This window comes from Leptodactylus fuscus, chromosome 8 (genome assembly GCF_031893055.1).
Source record: "Leptodactylus fuscus isolate aLepFus1 chromosome 8, aLepFus1.hap2, whole genome shotgun sequence".
NCBI lineage: Eukaryota > Metazoa > Chordata > Amphibia > Anura > Leptodactylidae > Leptodactylus > Leptodactylus fuscus.
In genome coordinates, this window is record NC_134272.1 from 74,679,363 (window position 1) to 74,698,862 (window position 19,500).

At 43.0% G+C, this 19,500-nt stretch overlaps 1 protein-coding gene across 1 annotated transcript in view; it reads left to right on the forward strand.

Annotated features, from left to right (window-relative positions):
• Positions 1-19,118, forward strand: part of GALNT3 (polypeptide N-acetylgalactosaminyltransferase 3) — a 20,504-nt gene extending 1,386 nt beyond the window's left edge. The window contains exons 2-11 of the mRNA XM_075285539.1: positions 6,484-7,053; positions 7,503-7,675; positions 8,691-8,840; positions 10,612-10,846; positions 11,466-11,583; positions 11,705-11,905; positions 12,575-12,706; positions 14,050-14,154; positions 16,239-16,391; positions 18,645-19,118. Of these exons, the coding sequence (XP_075141640.1) occupies positions 6,554-7,053; positions 7,503-7,675; positions 8,691-8,840; positions 10,612-10,846; positions 11,466-11,583; positions 11,705-11,905; positions 12,575-12,706; positions 14,050-14,154; positions 16,239-16,391; positions 18,645-18,767 (1,890 nt within the window). The 5' untranslated portion in view covers positions 6,484-6,553 and the 3' untranslated portion in view covers positions 18,768-19,118. The remainder of the gene's footprint in view (positions 1-6,483; positions 7,054-7,502; positions 7,676-8,690; positions 8,841-10,611; positions 10,847-11,465; positions 11,584-11,704; positions 11,906-12,574; positions 12,707-14,049; positions 14,155-16,238; positions 16,392-18,644) is intronic.
• The last annotated feature ends 382 nt before the right edge of the window (positions 19,119-19,500 follow it).

The window sequence follows — 19,500 nt, forward strand, 5'->3', positions numbered from 1 at the left end:
CTTGTTCTATACTATTGTACCATCCATGAAACTGTATCACTGACATTTCCCCATTGTGGGACTATTAAAGGATTATCTTATCTTATCTTATCCCTACTTTGAGGTCCTAATAAGTCTACTTACATCCCTGAGAATTACTAAATGACTTCCTGTTAAACAGACTACTTACTAGACTCCCCATTATATAGACTTCAGATCATATACCTCCCCCCTCTATACACCGACAAACTATAAGACCCGCCATGTAGTTACTCACCTCTTCCCGTTTCAGCGCACCTCTTCTTTCCTGAGCACCTGACTATTGTGGTTACAAGTAGACACTGGATGAAAACATCATTGGTGCAGGAAGGATGGAGGCCAGTGGCTGGAGATGCACGTTTGCGCACTCTGGTCCAGATTGGAGTGTCGACAATGTGCAGTACGTTTTTCTCCAATAAAGGTCATGTATTTTATTCACCTTGTCGGCACTCCAATCTGTGGACCAGAGAGCGCAGTCGTCCATCTCTAGCCACTGTCCTCCTTCCTTCCATTACCGTCTGGTCCTCAGTAGCCAGTGTGTGGATTCTGCAGTCACCTCAACCTCTCTGCTTCCATTGGTTTTGTGACTCATTCACAACTCCGGAAGGTGAGGGACCAACTGGTCCATTTCTCTGTACGGTTTTATTTCCAATATCCATTGCAAACTCATCTACACTATAAGCACACTCTGTGTTCTCCCTTTTTTTTTCACATTTTTGGTGCAAGAATACTACTTTATGTCCATGATCTGGAATCCATCATCATGTAAGCGCGGAGTACTACTTTATGTCTGTGATGTGGGGTCCAGTTCCTTACTGTCCTCCTGTGGAAACCTCACTGTGTAAACATCGAGAATCCTGAGGTCCTTGTTTTTTGGTTCAGTTACTAAAACCATAAATGGGGAGTTGGTTTTCACCCCGCGCTTTACAGCTCATTGACCTTCTGTAGGTATTTCTAAAGGAATGATAAAAATGGTGTAACACAGGGAGGCGGTGACCTTATTCCAGCTTATTATATCCACGTATGGTAATGTTAACCCTCTAATGACTCCCCATCTCCTAATTATGGGCGGTAATTAGTGGTTAATTACCAGAATTCCTGTATAACAGCATTGCTGACATTCATACAATAAGTCCTGTGAAATGAAATTCCATCTTTATAGACGCTAGTACCATGCGGCCGGAGATTCACTCCAGAATATTTTTACAATTGTGTATAGGATGTTTGCTTTTCACTGTTCACTTTTGCTTTTGCGGATGACGTTCTGTATGTCATTATCTTACCTGGTGACAGTACCGATCAGATGATGTATGTCAGTAGGACTCTCCGTCCTCTTTAACGTCAGATCTCCTTCTTGTACTCTAATTAGTTGATTAAGCTTATATTTCAGTGCAATCCTTGTCTGCTGTTGGGTTTGGCTGTATGAACAGAGGACTCCATTTTGGCTCAGCCCAATCTTTATGTTGACAAACCTTTCCAGTCTTGTTTAATGAACGCCCGCTTTACCTTGTTCTTCTGCCATATTATTCGTTTACACTTGCTTCAAGGTAAGAAAACTATTGCTGCCTTCTGAGCAAGCTAGTTCATGCCCAGACACAATGTCGCACCTTTGGCTTCACGCCTTAGTACCTACTCGGCTGGAACAACATAGCTGAGCAAGCCCTGTGCCAAGTAGCTTTGCCTTCGTCACAGGTGCCAGGCGTTCCTGAACCCTTCCTCCTCTACGTCCGTTTCCCTTCCTCCGCTGCGTCCGTTTCCCTTCCTCCTCTGCGTCCGTTTCCCTTCCTCCTCTGCGTCCGTTTGCCTTCCTCCTCTGCGTCCGTTTGCCTTCCTCCTCTGCGTCCGTTTGCCTTCCTCCTCTTCGTCCGTTTGCCTTCCTCCTCTTCGTCCGTTTGCCTTCCTCCTCTTCGTCCGTTTGCCTTCCTCCTCTTCGTCCGTTTGCCTTCCTCCTCTTCGTCCGTTTGCCTTCCTCCTCTGCGTCCGTTTGCCTTCCTCCTCTTCGTCCGTTTGCCTTCCTCCTCTTCGTCCGTTTGCCTTCCTCCTCTTCGTCCGTTTGCCTTCCTCCTCTGCGTCCGTTTGCCTTCCTCCTCTGCGTCCGTTTGCCTTCCTCCTCTGCGTCCGTTTGCCTTCCTCCTCTGCGTCCGTTTGCCTTCCTCCTCTGCGTCCGTTTGCCTTCCTCCTCTGCGTCCGTTTGCCTTCCTCCTCTGCGTCCGTTTGCCTTCCTCCTCTGCGTCCGTTTGCCTTCCTCCTCTGCGTCCGTTTGCCTTCCTCCTCTGCGTCCACGTCCGTTTCCCTTCCTCCTCTGCGTCCACGTCCGTTTCCCTTCCTCCTCTACGTCCACGTCCGTTTCCCTTCCTCCTCTACATCCGTTGTCTTCTTCCTAGACATTTGTTTGGTGTCTAAGATGTCTAACTTTCCCAAACTGCATTTTGGCTTCACACTATCCTGGTCCATCCTGGTGCACATCTAACACTTTGCAGTGATTAGAAGGATGTGGTATATGGAAGATATTTACCATACCTGTCTGTGGAACAGCAGCGCCTCTTGTAATGGAAAGGGGACATTAGTGCCCTATATCATTGCCCCTCATAGTAGCAGCGCCATATGGTGGTTATAAGAGTGGGCCCTGTGGAGTAATGCACCCCTGTGGGGTTATGGCTAGCCTTACACCTGCGCCTGTTCTCTACTAAGGGATTCCTAAGTCCGCTTGACCCCCCCCCCCCAAAAAAAAAAAAAAAAAACAGAAACCAAAATGCAGGTGAATTTAGCGTAAGTTGGAGGTTGTCATCCAGTGTGGGTGGAGAATATGAGCTATGGTTAAAGTATCTATTGGTCTTAGTGTTATTTATTGATACTTATTTATATATTTATTTTTACCCCTTTAAAGACCCCCCGCGCCCTATTTATTGTACGTGTGTCGTAGTCTCTTCATCTATTGCCTTAATATTGGTGGGTATATATAGAATGACGCTGGTGTTACCATGACGAGCCGTTAGATAAGGAACCCTTCCTCCTGGTATCATCGCTTTTAGACTGGTTCATTATGTTTTACAGCTTGGCAGGTTTGTATGATGGTTTTGCCAAAATAAATATAGGACTTTTATTGGATTTTTCATAGTCAAGATGGGCGTAGGATCGCTACCGATGACAAAGATATCGCAACAATGGGGCCGTTTTATGGAACTGCCTGAGACATTGCTGTGCTTGATAAATACAGGTTTGGTTTTGATAGCCAATAAAGAGAAGATATTGTAAAGCTACCTATACACATATGTAGCTATACGATATATATGGGAAAACACATTAGTGAGGCATTGCACACAGGGATCCCTTTCTCTGCACACCGTGCTGTGGTGGTGACGTCTCATACAGACACACCTCGCTCTGTACATAATGGGCACCTAGTGTCTGACATTGCCCTGACATAACCGTGAGAGAATGTAAATTGCTGAGAAACATTGACTCATCCACTACTCGGCTGTAACGTTAATCCATGAATTTCAGGTTTAGGGTTAATGGCGATGAAACCTTTCTATGTGCATTTATTACTATCAGGATTCTATCATAAGTAATTAGATGTATAATTATCGATACTTACTGTCATTGAAACTATTCATCTGATTATACAATATTGATAATTCTATAATATATTAATAATAATCCAGTGATTGATTCCTATGACTGTAAATATGTAACGATCACTGGATTATTGATATTATAGAATTATTAATATTGTATAGTTTGTTACATAGTTACTGCTATATGACTCGATCACTGGATTAGACCCAGACTCCTGCGATTGCATGTCTGGCAGTAACGTGTATGACACCCTCTAGATAATAGTAGTGTAAAGCCCAGGTCCTGTTACCCTGGCATGGTGCCTGTATATCTACTATTAAGCACATCTTTCTCTTGCTTTGATGCGCTTCACTACAAAGAAAATACCCATGAAAGAGAATGACTTCTAGGACTAATCGCCGCGTCCAAAAGAGGAGGTACCATCACTTCCATGTGTAACTGTGCCCAGAGCTGCATTCACAAGGCTGATGGTTTGACTTTCTGCTTATTCATCAGGTTTCTATTTTTTATATTTTTTTCATTGCTTCAGACTGACCCGTTCATGTCTTTAAGAAAAAATCTTGTAGCTGTTTTAGGAAAGCAAATAACACTACTGGTAATGTGAAGACCGAACTTGTCAGCTTTATTCTCTACTGCGCTAGATCCTGGCAGATTATTTCTCTTCTACATCATATTAATCTGTAGTATTGATTATAAATCGTAAACGTCCCAGAATACATCAGCGAGTCATTGTTAATTTATGTAATATTTGCATGGAATGCGTAATTCACAAGTGGAAAACATATTTAATTCAGCGACCATAACGTTGGTTCTGGTGACACTAACCTATCTATCTGCAGGGCTGGGGTGATATGCTAGGTCTGGTGACAGTAACCTATCTATCTGCAGGGCTGGGGTGATATGCTGGGTCTGGTGACACTAACCTATCTATCTGCAGGGCTGGGGTGATATGCTGGGTCTGGTGACAGTAACCTATCTATCTGCAGGGCTGGGGTGATATGCTGGGTCTGGTGACACTAACCTATCTATCTGCAGGGCTGGGGTGATATGCTGGTTCTGGTGACAATAACCTATCTATCTGCAGGGCTGGGGTGATATGCTGGTTCTGGTGACACTAACCTATCTATCTGCAGGGCTGGGGTGATATGCTGGTTCTGGTGACATTAACCTATCTATCTGCAGGGCTGGGGTGATATGCTGGTTCTGGTGACAGTAACCTATCTATCTGCAGGGCTGGGGTGATATGCTGGTTCTGGTGACAGTAACCTATCTATCTGCAGGACTGGGGTGATATGCTGGTTATAGTGACACTAACCTATCTATCTGCAGGACTGGCGTGATATGCTGGGTCTGGTGACACTATCCTATCTATCTGCAGGACTGGGGTGATATGCTGGTTCTGGTGACAGTAACCTATCTATCTGCAGGGCTGGGGTGATATGCTGGTTCTGGTGACATTAACCTATCTATCTGCAGGGCTGGGGTGATATGCTGGTTCTGGTGACATTAACCTATCTATCTGCAGGGCTGGGGTGATATGCTGGTTCTGGTGACACTAACCTATCTATCTGCAGGGCTGGGGTGATATGCTGGTTCTGGTGACAGTAACCTATCTATCTGCAGGACTGGCGTGATATGCTGGGTCTGGTGACACTATCCTATCTATCTGCAGGACTGGGGTGATATGCTGGTTCTGGTGACATTAACCTATCTATCTGCAGGGCTGGGGTGATATGCTGGTTCTGGTGACAGTAACCTATCTATCTGCAGGGCTGGGGTGATATGCTGGTTCTGGTGACAGTAACCTATCTATCTGCAGGGCTGGGGTGATATGCTGGTTCTGGTGACAGTAACCTATATCTGCAGGGCTGGGGTGATATGCTGGTTCTGGTGACACTAACCTATCTATCTGCAGGGCTGGGGTGATATGCTGGCTCTGGTGACAGTAACCTATCTATCTGCAGGGCTGGGGTGATATGCTGGTTCTGGTGACAGTAACCTATCTATCTGCAGGACTGGGTGATATGCTGGTTCTTGTGACCCTAATCTATCTATCTGCAGGATTTGGGTGATAGGTCACCTAGGTCACCAGAACAGCATATCACCCAAATCCTGCAGCTAGATAGGTTAGTATTACCAGAACCAGCATATCTGTCGGGCTTAGGTGTATCCTGGGTTCTAGCTTATGTTCGGTTGACACCTGGGCCCGGTTTCTGTTCTTAGGGTCCACTTGGGGAACTGATAAATGGAAACCTGATCTTCTTAAAAGGCGGAAACTTGTGGACCCCATAGACTATAATGGGGTCCACCAATAATTCTGCCTGGTTTCCGCCCAAAAAATGCAGAGACAAGTCCTGTTTTTCTCTGCATTTTTCACATCTAATGGGGGACAGAATCCCTAAATGGAAACAGAGTGCTAGTGTGACTCTAGCCTTAGATCCTTCTTTGTGTCCACCTGTGATTCTTGGTAAAAAATTTTGTCACTAAGTAAACACTTCTTGAAATCCTTCTAACTGTGATGAGACGGGGTTTACATGCAGTCACACTGATAAGCAGAAACCTTCCTCTGAGGTCCTCAGAAATCTGCTTTGTTCATGCCATAATACACTTCTAAAACGTGTTGTAAAGCTCAGACTGAGATCCGTGTTCTTTACATAAAGTGGGTCACCCCCGGCCGATTTAATTTTTTGTCCGGACAATCTCTTTAACCCTTCCATTCTCCACTTACCGTGTGAGTTTTGCCGCCACGATAGCTGCTTTATCCCTGGCATCTCGAGCTCTGAGAACGTCTTGAGCTAGTTCCACCAATTGCCCCAATGTCTTCTCATCTGTACCGCTACTTACTCCATATTTACTGCTCCCGTAACAATCTTTCTTCCTTTCCAGGTCTCGAAGCCCGACTTTACATTGATAGTAATGAACCTTTCACAGTAGCCTGAGGAGCAGAAGAACCAAAATGACCAACTTTAGGAGACTGGTGTTAGGTCAGCGCTTTATGCACTGGAAGCTCGCTGTAGCAACTATTATTTTTATGGGATTTGTGTTTTTAATCCAAAAAGAGGTAGTTGACCGAGAGATGGACGAGCTGACGGAAAATGGAGGGTCTCGTGTCAAAAAGAAAAAAATGTTGGACATGGTGATGGAGGCTGTAAATAATCTGAAAGACTCCGTGCCAAAAATGCAGATTAACGCGCCCGAAAAACCGCTAGAGACTGATGGCAAAAGACATTGTTTACCGGGGTATTACACAGCAGCAGAGTTAAAGCCTTACCTGGAACGGCCACCCCTGGACCCGCACGAACCGGGAGCATCGGGAAAGCCATTCCGAATGAGTAAACTCTCCCCCGAGGAGGAGAAGGAGAAAGAAGAAGGAGATAAGAAACACTGCTTTAATGCATTTGCCAGTGATAGGATTTCACTTCACCGAGACCTGGGGCCTGACACGCGGCCTCCCGAGTATGTATTTCTCTTGTCATTTTTTTTCTAAATGTCTTTCGTTGGTTTCGGTCGCTCTACATTTTTGCTGTGGAGGTCCCCTGGGGTACGGACGGCGTGCCTCACTGGTGGACAACGCAAAGAGCGTTACTGGCAAGTGTTCTGCTTATGTCTAGTGCCCCCACAGGGGATAAAAAGTATTACAGTTCATACTGAAATCCATGAGATGGGTTCTACAAATTTCGCTACTCTTGTACCTTAAAGGGTAAGATATTGATGACTTAGGATAGGTCATGATTTCCCATATTACCAATCCTGACCGATCCTATTGTTATACGGGGTCTGTCATGTCTCCTATATTTGACGGCCAAAAGAAAAGTAAATGAAGTAAATTTATTTTCTTTATTATACATTTTTTTTAAACTCCTTGTATTAACTTTCAATTATTAACCCCGATGACTGTCTTAAAGGTGCATTGAGCAAAAGTTCAAGCGTTGTCCACCACTGCCCACGACCAGCGTCATAATCGTGTTCCACAATGAAGCCTGGTCCACGCTGCTCCGCACGGTATACAGCGTCATGTACACGTCCCCAGCCATTCTTCTGAAGGACATTATTATGGTGGACGACGCCAGTACAGATGGTAAGCTAAGGAATACTGGACTCTTGGGGGGATCGAATGGCAGTCATATTTGTTTTGCCTGTTAACTTGCTTTAGGGAAGGGCATCTGTATCTGATCATTGGAGTCCGGCACCCCAACAATCAGCGCTTTGAAGGGACCACGGCAACTTCTCCACTGGGCACCAAGCACAGCGCCTTACACTATATAGTGGCTGTTTTTGGTATTGCAGCTCAGCCCCATTCACTTGATTAGGACTGAGCTGCACACAGACTCTCTGACATTAGTGACCTGAAGCGGCGCTCATCAGAAAACCCTTTTAATGTTATTTTAGTGCCAAGTTTTAATACTAGTAATTTTTTTTTATAAAAGGGACTGTCTATGCTCAAACGCCTTCGGCCATACTTGTGTCTTTATAGCAGCCAGACCACATGTTAGTGACGAGTTGAGCAGATTGTTATATATTTTATAACCGCACATCTAGTCATTGCAATCTCTACTCATTGTGGGCTTAGGAGTCCAGTGGGCGGTCCTAATAGCTGATTGGCAGCCATCTATACATACACATATACAAGGGATACCGAAAAATTGCTTAAGACTGCATAAGACATAAGTCTACAGGGAGGGATTTAAAATGATTGTCTAATAGAGATGAGCGAGTACTGTTTGGATCAGCCGATCCGAACAGCACGCACGCATTGAAATGAATGGACGTAGCCGGCACGCGGGGGGTTAAGCGGCTGGCCGGCGTCAAAGTACTAGGTGCTTCCATTCATTTCAATGCGTGCGTGCTGTTCGTATTTGCTGATCCGAACAGTACTCGCTCATCTCTATTGTCTAACACCCCATGTATACACAGGATAGGTGATCAGTATCTGATAGGTGGCGATTAGACACCTTTGCCCCCGGACTGACCAGCTGATCTGCGCTGTACCATAAATTGGGTGGAGATTGGTCCCCTCTAGTTGCCGGCATGGCTATCGAATGCTGAACTTGGGGCTCTGACCTACATAATAAATCTTCTTTTCTTACTTTTAGAATATTTGAAGGATAAGCTGGATGAATATGTGAAGCCGTTCCAGATTGTGAAGGTGGTCAGACAGAGGGAGAGAAAAGGATTGATCGCTGCCCGTTTACTCGGCGCTTCAGTAGCGACCGGAGAGACTTTGACATTTTTGGACGCACATTGTAAGTAATAGCGGGGACTACTTATGGTATACGACATACTGTATGTCCAAAATCTCCGAAACTGACCAAAGTGATTTTATATACGTTGGCTATTTCGGTTTGGTTACTACTTTATTCGCAAGCCTTTGCCTGCAGTTTCGGACCGAACTTGACTCTTCCAACCTTGGAGTATAACGACCAGAGCCCCATGGGAGGTGAGCAAACTTAAAAAACAGTGTTCCTCGCCTCTCCTGGGCTCCGACGTTGGTCTTTTGAGTAATGTTGGTCACGCTTACGTCATTGAGCCGGGAAGGTGAATAACATTGTGTGTTATGTTTGTCACCTGTCCGAGGCCTACGCTACTTATTCTCTGGGGTCTGTGAAGCCCCCGTAGTTTCATAGCAGTTCCTATTTGGATGTGTTCGGGGTGGATCTCGCAAGGTTCGCCCAGCACATACCTGCAAAGGAGCGTGTTTTAAGGGGCAAGGCCTAAGTAATCACCATTGCTTATAATTTAGGTAAAATGATCAATGGGACCTTGAGATGAGCGTATGTGACAGGGTGGGCAGTTTGAAGGGTCTGGCATAACCAAGGCTGCTTGTCTCAGCACACACTTAGGATTTTGGAATCTGTAGCTTGACACAACATAACATACCCTGAAACTGGAATTCTACTAGCAAAACAAGTGGCATATGATATATACCATAGCGGGGTAAAATAGTGGTAAAAATTGCATAAAACTTTATAGAACATCTTTCTCTAGGGACCTCTATTGTGGCAAAATTACTTCTAATAATTCTGGAGAACCCCTTTAACTTTTTGTGCCCCCTGCAGCATATCTGGAGCTATAACTAGAGATGAGCGAGTAGGTATTCGATCGAATACTGCGGTATTCGAAATACTCGTACTCGATCAAGTAGCACTCGCTATTCGAATGGAAAAGTTCGATGCAGAACCAGCATTGATTGGCCGAATGCTATACAGTCGGCCAATCAATGCTGGTTCTTCTCCTACCTTTAGACGTCTTTTCCGTGCAGCTTCCCCGCGGCGTTTTCCGGCTCTTCATTCACTCTGCCAGGCATCGGGCCTGGGCAGAGGCGACTGCGCATGCCCGCTTGTAGTGCGGACATGCGCAGTCGGCTCTGCCCAGATCTGATGCGTGGCAGAGTGATTTCAGAGCCGGAAGATGCCACGGGGACGCTGCACGGAGAAGACTTCTCGGAGGATCCAGCCCGACCCTCACTCGTGGACTTGGTAAGTATAATTTGATCGAATGTTGCCTACCCCTGAAACGAGCATTTTCCCCTATAGAGTATAATAGGGTTCGATATTCGATTCGAGTAGTCGAATATTGAGGGGCTACTCAAAACGAATATCGAATCTCGAACATTTTACTGTTCGCTCATCTCTAGCTATAACCCTTATAAGGGACCAAAATACGAACCTAAAATTGACTTGATAAAAAGGTGACGATTCTGTGCGCAAATAAGGCAAGTCCTGGTGTGTTTTTATAGCTGCCCCATTACCCGTATGAAGGCCAGAGGGTTGGTTCGTATTTGATAACCACAAGTCACAAGTGAACATCAGAAACCCCTCCCGTACACCCCTCTTAAGAATTTACGGCAGAGAACATGTAATCTACGTCTCGACATCTTCATTAATCCCTCATAACGGCAGGAATTAAATAAGCAAAGAGATCTGGAAATAGAACAGACCGACATGAACTGCAGGCCACAAAGTGACAGTGCGCGCTTACTACATGCGGCCAGCTAATTCTCCGCTCTGTCCGCAGGTGAATGCTTCTATGGCTGGTTGGAGACCCTGTTGGGAAGAATTGCAGAGAATTACACGGCCGTGGTCAGTCCAGATATTACCACCATTGACCTCAACACTTTTGAGTTTAGCGGTCCATCACCGTATGGAAACAATCGCAACCGCGGGAACTTTGATTGGGCCTTGGGATTTGGATGGGAGATGGTCCCCAGTGCGGAGAACAAAAAACGGAGAGATGAGACGTACCCAATAAAGTAAGTATTTTTATTTATATTGCTTCATTATATAGCGCCATCATATTCTGCAGCGCTGTACAGATGCAGGGCGCACGATGTATATCAGAATGGCTTTGGAGTGTTCTTGGAACTCTACGTTCAGCTGTTCATCGGATTCCTCCTAGAAATGTGTGAAGGTATTGACAGCTAAGGCCGTCACTGGCAGTATGGATTATAGGGACACCCAGGTGTTATGTTATTCTTATATTTCCAGTAGGAATAACAGAGGAATGGTACAGTGCATGTCCGAGGTCAAAGAAAAGCTCAATGCAGAGATTTCATTAAGAATGAAAATGTCACCTTTAAAGGAGTTTTCCAGGACTATGATGTTGATGACTTATCTTTAGAATAGGCCATTACTATCAGATGATGATTGGGGAAGTCCTGACCCCAGCACTGACCCTCAGTTATTGAGTCTTGGAAAAATCCTTTAATGTGCAACGCTGTTTCGTGGCCGTCTGTATGTTATTCAGGTAAAGTTGTCAGGCAAAAATAAATGCAAATGAAAACCCTTTAATTTGATAAATATGAGACCCTTCATCCATGTGCAGCCATCTTGGGAAGCAATTCACAAACTCCTTGGATATTTCCTTCTCAGGACACCGACCTTTGCTGGAGGTCTCTTCTCAATTTCCAAGGAATACTTTGAGCACATTGGAAGTTATGATGAAGAAATGGAGATATGGGGCGGTGAAAATATAGAAATGTCTTTTAGAGTAAGTATCGGAACATGTGGCAAGCGTGTGCATGCATATATATTCATATGTATATAATGTCTAACATCTGGAGATGTCTTATATATAGTTGTCCTCTGATATTGACTCTTCCTACGCCCAGGTGTGGCAGTGCGGAGGACAGCTGGAAATTCTGCCATGTTCAGTTGTGGGCCACGTGTTCCGTAGTAAGAGTCCTCATACCTTTCCTAAAGGTACTCAGGTGATCATCAAGAACCAGGTCCGCTTGGCTGAAGTGTGGATGGATAACTACAAGGAAATATTCTACCGCAGAAATCGGGAGGCTGCAAACATTGTCCAGCAGGTAGGAAAGCCCAACTCCTCATTCTGTTCAATATTCGTAAAGTTTTTGGTTTCACTAGAAATTCTGGTGCCATCAGGATGCATTGACTATACTACAGATAGAAGGGGCTGCCCTTGGATCAACTCTTTTCGGCTGCCATTCTTAAGGCAGTTGGTCCATTGATATAGTCTCAATAATTTGGCTTGACTTCTCCACCATTGCAACCTTTGACCAAGTTATAGACCAGACTTTTGTTTTTGTGCTGCCGTTCTCTCCTTAGTCCCTATAACCTAGAAGCTCTAGACCAGGGATAGGGAACCTTTGGGTCTCCAGCTGTTGCAAGACTACAACTCCCAGCATGCATACTTACTCTGCTGTTCTAGGAACTCCCATGGAAGTGAATGGAGCATGCTGGGAGTTGTAGTTTCACAGCAGCTGGAGAACCGAAGGTTCCCTACCCCTGTTCTAGACTCTGACTTTCTTTGCTGATGTGAGAATAGTCATATGTGCGGCTGCCTGACTTGTCCAGAATTGCCAAAACAAACCAATGGACTTTTCTATTCAGTTTCCATAAGTCACAGATGTATGTCATTCTGTAGGTTGTTTTTGCATTTCTTTACTGGGGAGGATTCACGCTATACTGTTCTGTTGGTCAACATTATGGGCTGGAATTTTTTATTTATTTTCTAGAAATCCTATGGAGATTTATCAAAAAGATACAGTTTACGACAAAACCTTCAGTGCAAGAATTTTTCGTGGTATCTGAATAACATCTATCCTGAAATGTATGTGCCAGACCTGAACCCTCTCATCTATGGAGATGTAAGTCTACATCTGTGTGCCCGAATACCGGAATTGCTAGTCCCCTTCAGAGAATAATGGAAGTGTTAGAAAAAGAGACCTCTGATACCTCCTGTATCCATCATTATGTTCGTCCTACACCGTAGAATCCTAGGTTAGAAATCTGTATGTAGCAACGTTTCTTGTTGAACAGCACAGGTCAGGATCGGCCCTGATGTCAAAAGAAGCAATGGTTCACTGCAGGATGCAGACAGGACCACATAGGATATGGGGGGGCTGAATAGGGACAATACCGATGATACAATCGCATATCTATAATCCATGAGAGGGTGGATGTACAGTATTCGGAATGCAGACAGATATGGTTTATGTAAAGTCGAAGTGACACAATAGTGTCTGGTGCACAATTCGCTTATTCGTGGTGCCCATACTAATAGATCAGATGGGCTTCCAGAATCTACATGTTTACCCCATACCAGTGTCAGGAGCCCATTTTTCCATCAAATAACAGGGGCTGCATCCTCAAACATATGGGTTAGTATGGATGAAGTAGTGTTAGAGCTTTTGGCCACGTCCAGAGTCCCGTGTCCTACGAGTCCCTATTGTTAAATAAGAAATACTACATCATGTCACAGACAGAGAGACTTATTAACCTGATGATAGCGGGACGTCCTGACATTAACCCCTTCACTGTCATGGATTTAGATATTAACCCCTTAGATTGACTAATTACTGTTGCCCTTTGCTTTAACCATTACTTGATGCTGTTCTGCATTACCACCTTGGGCCTAGTTCACATCACGTTATATCAGAGATATGGCAGCCCTTGCAAGGTCCTGATATGTGCCAGTGTGTACCTATACCGTGGCATCCATAGGGTCCCATACTGCATGCATGTACAGTTTAATACAATATAACAAATTGTAAAAAAAAAAAAAAAAGGCAAAATCCACCCATTGCTTGTTGGCTTAGTGAAGTCTATGGTCTGTTTCTCATGCGGTGATGTGGACGCACCATGTGAAAGAAAAGTGCCGTGTTCGCAACGGCCACACTCACTGGTGACAAAGGAACATTGTTTGTAACCAAGGAGGCAGACAGGCGTGCAGGGGAGCTGTAGGAGGTCGGAGATTTTTAATCAAGGCTACTTCTAAGATGCTTGCAAAAGTAGAGGTATCCTTTAAGAAGATTCTGTTATCAACACTAAGCAGCAGGGGGTCTGTACCGGGCTTACCGGTGGTGGAACTAGAAGTCCCAGCATATGTCATTTACCCAATGCTCTGATCAGGGATGTGGTGTGAATGGTGGTGGTGATGTAAAGACATGGTGGTGCATGTTCTGACCCCGGGGTTGTTCTCATAATACAGATACTGAATGTCGGTAAGCAGTGGTGTTTGGACGCTGGAGCAGATAACAATCATGGAGACAAACCTCCGATCCTCTACACCTGCCATGGGCTTGGGGGTAACCAGGTAAAGTATCTATTCCACTATTCTTTTTAATATGTCTCAATGCAAACTAGCTTCTATCCATTTATTATGGAGGTGAGCCACATAATAAACATCATTGTAATGTATAGAATATCTCTATCTATCTATCTATCTATCTATCTATCTATCTATCTATCTATCTATCTATCTATCTATCTATCTATCTACACACACACACATACTGCACTCCCACACTACAACTATGTGCGAGTGTGTACATCTAGTATACAGCTCACCTGTCCAGTATACGTATACAGCTGCTATAAGGGAATGAGAGATCCAGCTGTCAGCCTCTGTAACCCCAGGCTAGTGTCATAACTGGCGGGGTGCCGCACTCAGCCGCTCAGCATGGGTCTTGGAATGAAAATGATAGGGTATCAGTTGTCTTCACATTCCTAGACTTCTAAGCCATCGGCTGGAAAGAAGGAGACTATGAATCCGGCTTCAGATAAGATGAAGCAGAGTCCAGTCTGTTATACTATGTATACAGCTGAATCTGTCCTTTAGCATGCGGCATATATAGTATAGCATAAAAATGGACTATTTGTTGTTTTACATAGGAATTTATGTAAAGTCAGTAACCCACCATTAGACGAGATACCCATCACACTACATAAGAGAGCAGCCTGAGGACCCTGATGAATTTAGTTCAATTACACCAAGAATGAGCAGCTATGTATCTATAGGAGAACGTGCATATATGTATTGTAAATTTAGTATTGACTTCTCTTCACTTATTGGAGGCAGGGGATATGATCTGGCTGCCTAAAAACATATTATACAAACAGGTTTTTATATTATGTAATGTTAATATTTAATATGTGTTAGTGCTCACGGATATGGGGTCTTTGTGACTGTATATGGAGCCACTTAGCTATTTTGCCATACCATACCACAAATGGTGCCACATGTAAGAAAATATTCTCCCACACTTGTGCCATGCTCGCCATCATTCTATCCGCTGTGGTATCCGACAAAGAGCCTAGCGATTAAAACAGGGTTTTACCGCAGACCCCTGCAGGCCGGGTGTCCACTTGGTTTTATATGGAAACGGGCAGAGAGAAAAGTCGCCTATGCAGGAATTTTCTCTTTGCCAATTTTCGGTGGAATCTGCAACGGAGACTCCGTCTGTTCGTGCTCTATTCTGTATACAGGTATATATATATATATATTTTTTTTCTTTCATGCTCCTATCAAGTTCTCTCACATTGCAGAGACTAGAAATGCCATGGAGAATGCACTATAAGGTTAAGACTCTCTCCATGTTTATTATTCCTATGACTAGTCTTAAGTATAACCGCTTCATCCTGTTCCTTCTCTTGACACTTGAGGCGCTCAGGGTTGTGCATACAAAGTCTGTGCAATTGGCAAACACTGAATTTGTCACCAATTCCTAATGTACACACACACGTATCCCTCTCCGGATACCATGCATTTCTATTGCAAATCTGCATCGCCACGTCATTGTCAACTTACTCAGTATATTCCAATATTCCCACTGCTGCAGATTCTTCATATTAAAGGGGTATTCCAGGAATAATGGTCCACTGGAAATAAATAGATCAGTCTGAGTCTTCTGTATTTGGCTCTATACGTCCCATAAATGGCGGATGCAGCGCTGGTGCAAATTCTCGATCCATTCATCACGGGTCGGACCCCACAGATCCAATATCAGGAATCATTAAGTACTAGAATAATCCTTTACAGAAAATAGCCGGACATAGAATTATCTTTCCCCCACAGAAATGGATGTGTCGGGGAAAGTGTTACTGAACTATAACACAAGATACAGCCTATAGGTGAAGGAGGGGGTGTCACTTCTGGTCCTGAACAACCCCTTTAAAATTTCTATTGCTATATATATATATATATTATTTATTATTATTATTATTATTATTATTATTATTATTATTATTATTATTATTATTTTTAATATATATATAATAAATATAATATATATATATATATATATATATATATATATATATATATATATATATATATATATAATATATATGTAATTATTATTATTATTTTTTTTTTTAATTATTTTCTTTTCTTTTTAGTACTTTGAATATACGCTCAGCCACGAAATTCGACATAACATTCAAAAAGAACTGTGTCTACGAGCTGGAAAAGGACAAGTTCTCCTTAAGAAATGCAGCTACAAAGGCAAAGGCACAGCTGTCCTACCTGAGGAGAAGTGGGAACTTCAGAAGGTATGACTTTATAACAAAATGACATTTATTGGCTGGAAGAATAAAACACAAATCTTTGCATATGAACGAGCAGCATTGTCAGCAGTCTCACCCGCCCTTTCATGCTTTATTTCACCTTCTATATAATGTATCACTTATTATGTTGAGCTTTTTACATCTAAAATTTCCAAAGTTCTCTGCCAATTCATGTTCAAAATATATATATTTTAATGGGCTGCAGTAACCGCTTCTGGCCACTATACGGGTCATGGCGCTATCTGCTTCCGGACCTGTGCACACTATAGCAGGGAGATACAATATTAATTCTATGATAATATTATTGATGAATTGCTTATTTGTATGTACCAGTAACCTTCTTCCACCCTCCCTCCTAGAATTCTATTCCTGAGTGTCCTTTTGTACATAAATATGCATCCTTCAGAAATTGTTTTTGGATATACCTGATATTGATTCCTATGATAGTAAATATGTAACATACTCTACATCTATTATACAATATTAGTAATTCTATAATATCATTCATAATCCAGAATACAAAATAAAGAGAGAGGCCACTCCCTAGTGCAGAAACCACAGGAACACATACAAATATAGACGGACACAAATGTGCTAGGTTTGGTCTCGCCTCATGGGAGTTGTGTAAAGGCATAATAATGAGCCTCCGTTAACCCTCCTGGGTAGTCTGTCTGGTTCCTATGTGATGATGGCTGCTGCTTGTGGTCCGCAGGTAATTGATCACAAGAAAATACGCCGTAATATATATCAAAATTAAGGAAATAGGATCTTTAACACAAGCGCTACAAGAATACAATTTATTTAAAAAACAATTGACATGCAAAAAACTTGAGACTGGGAAGGAGATTTATCTTCCAGCAAGACAATGACCCTAAATGTAGAGCCGGAGCTACAGTGGAAGGGCTTAGATCACAGAATATTCATGTATTAGAATGGACCAGTCAAGACCTACGTAAATCCCATTGCTCATATGTGGCAAGACATGAAAATTGCTGTTCACAGACGTCTCCATCCAATCTGGCTGAGCTTGAGATATTGTGCAAAGAAGAATGGGCAAAGTCTGTAGATGTACAAAGCTGGAGTTTCTGCGAAAAATGACTACAGAGTATTGATATAGAGGGGCTGAAGACTTTTGCATGTCACACTTTTCAGATTTTTATTTAATAAGAATTTTGATAACCGTGTATCATTTTCCTTCAGCTTCACAATTATCAGCTACTTTGTGTTGGTTATCACTGTAAATCTCAATACAATACACTTAAGCTTCCCAGAACCTTGTAAAGCAAATGTGACATGGTATGCCATACTATTTATTACTTATAGAATCCGGACAATAGTGATATCTGGTATTCAGAATACTTATACATTGGTTGTTACTCAGCTTTTCAAAGCTCCTGAATACATGCATAATATTGCAGGGTTATAGGAAAGAGCAGAATTATCAAAGCATAACCTGTACTGGGTTGTAGTATTGTCATGTACTTTACTGCTGGTACTAGTGATACTACTACTGGCACCATTACTGCTGGTACTAGTGATACTACTGCTGGCACCATTACTGCTAGTACTAGTGATAATACTACTGGCACCATTACTGCTAGTACTAGTGATACTACTGCTGGCACCATTACTGCTGGTACTAGTGATACTACTGCTGGTACTAATACTGCTGGTACTAGTGATACTACTGCTGGTACTAATACTGCTGGTACTAGTGATACTACTGCTGGTACTAATACTGCTGGTACTAGTGATACTACTGCTGGCACCATTACTTCTGGTACTAGTGGTAATACTGCCGGCACTTCCTAGTGGTACTACTATTTGTATCTATTTCATATTGTCAAGAAATGACAATATTGTTTCAAGAAATGATATGATGCGTCATATAGAGAACTATTTATTCTTTATTTGCTTCGACTCTGGCCTTAGTGGTCCTGTAATACTAGAGAGAAGAGGCAGTAAATCCTATAACCCCCTCCTCCTCCCCCTCCCATCTCCATAGAGCTCTGTGTGTGAGCAGGATAGGAAGATTCAATGTAAACAAACTGTCGGAGTGAAGAGAAGGAAACTGATGTCCTTAATAAGATATGTTACAAAGTTTCTTGTATTCACCTGTATTATTCATTTAGAAGACTTTAACTGAGATAAATCTTTACAAATTTGGTTTCAATTCACAATGATATTACGATAATACAGAAGTTCTTTTTTTTTTTTTTTATTGTCCTCTCTTTTCAGGATCAGATGCTCTACAATGCTGCCTATAACACGTGCCTGACCGGAAATGGCGCTAACCCAAGTCTTGTGCCTTGTAACCCTTCGGACCCTTTCCAACAATGGATTTTCCGACAGAGCTCTTAAGGAAGCGAACAACACTTTCATTCTAACACTGTGATAGGAAAATACACTGTAAGGCTTTATGCAGACGCAGCTGACAAAGCAACTCAGCTCATTGTGTTACACCAGCGAGAACACTCCGAACGTTGCGTCAGCTGCAGATGCCAAAGAATCTTTGAAATCTTTTGATTTTTCCTTTGTGAGTTTACATGTTGGTTTTTTTGTACTGGGTCTGGCGGAGTCTCGTAGTGTTTACAATGACTGGATGATGTACTCGGAGACCGAGCACCGTGGGCTCGTAATATCCTATGCACTTCTGGAAATGGGGGAGGGGGATTTGCCTTATAGGAAGACGCCACTCAATAATTATATATGGGTCATATAGGGTTTACATGTTGTTAAAAGATTTTTCTATATGGTACCAACTAGTGACAGGGTTTCTCAATGATACGTTCTCAGACACCAGCAATTTCTTAGACTCCACCACTTTTGGATATCTACAAGGTATCAGGCGGCAGGGGCGCATCGGGGGGGTTGTAGAGGTTTTTAATAGATTTTCTTTCTATCGATATTTGAGCCTGGTGTCCTACATGTCATTAGTTTCTCTTTAAAAGGGAGCTCAACCAAAAATTTTCCTTTAGTATGCTATAGACAGAATATTCCATGAACTCTATTCCTTACCAATATGCGAAACAGAAGGTTTTCCATGTCCTATAGAGGTCCCCTTCTTATTTTGGACCATTAATTTATGTATTGG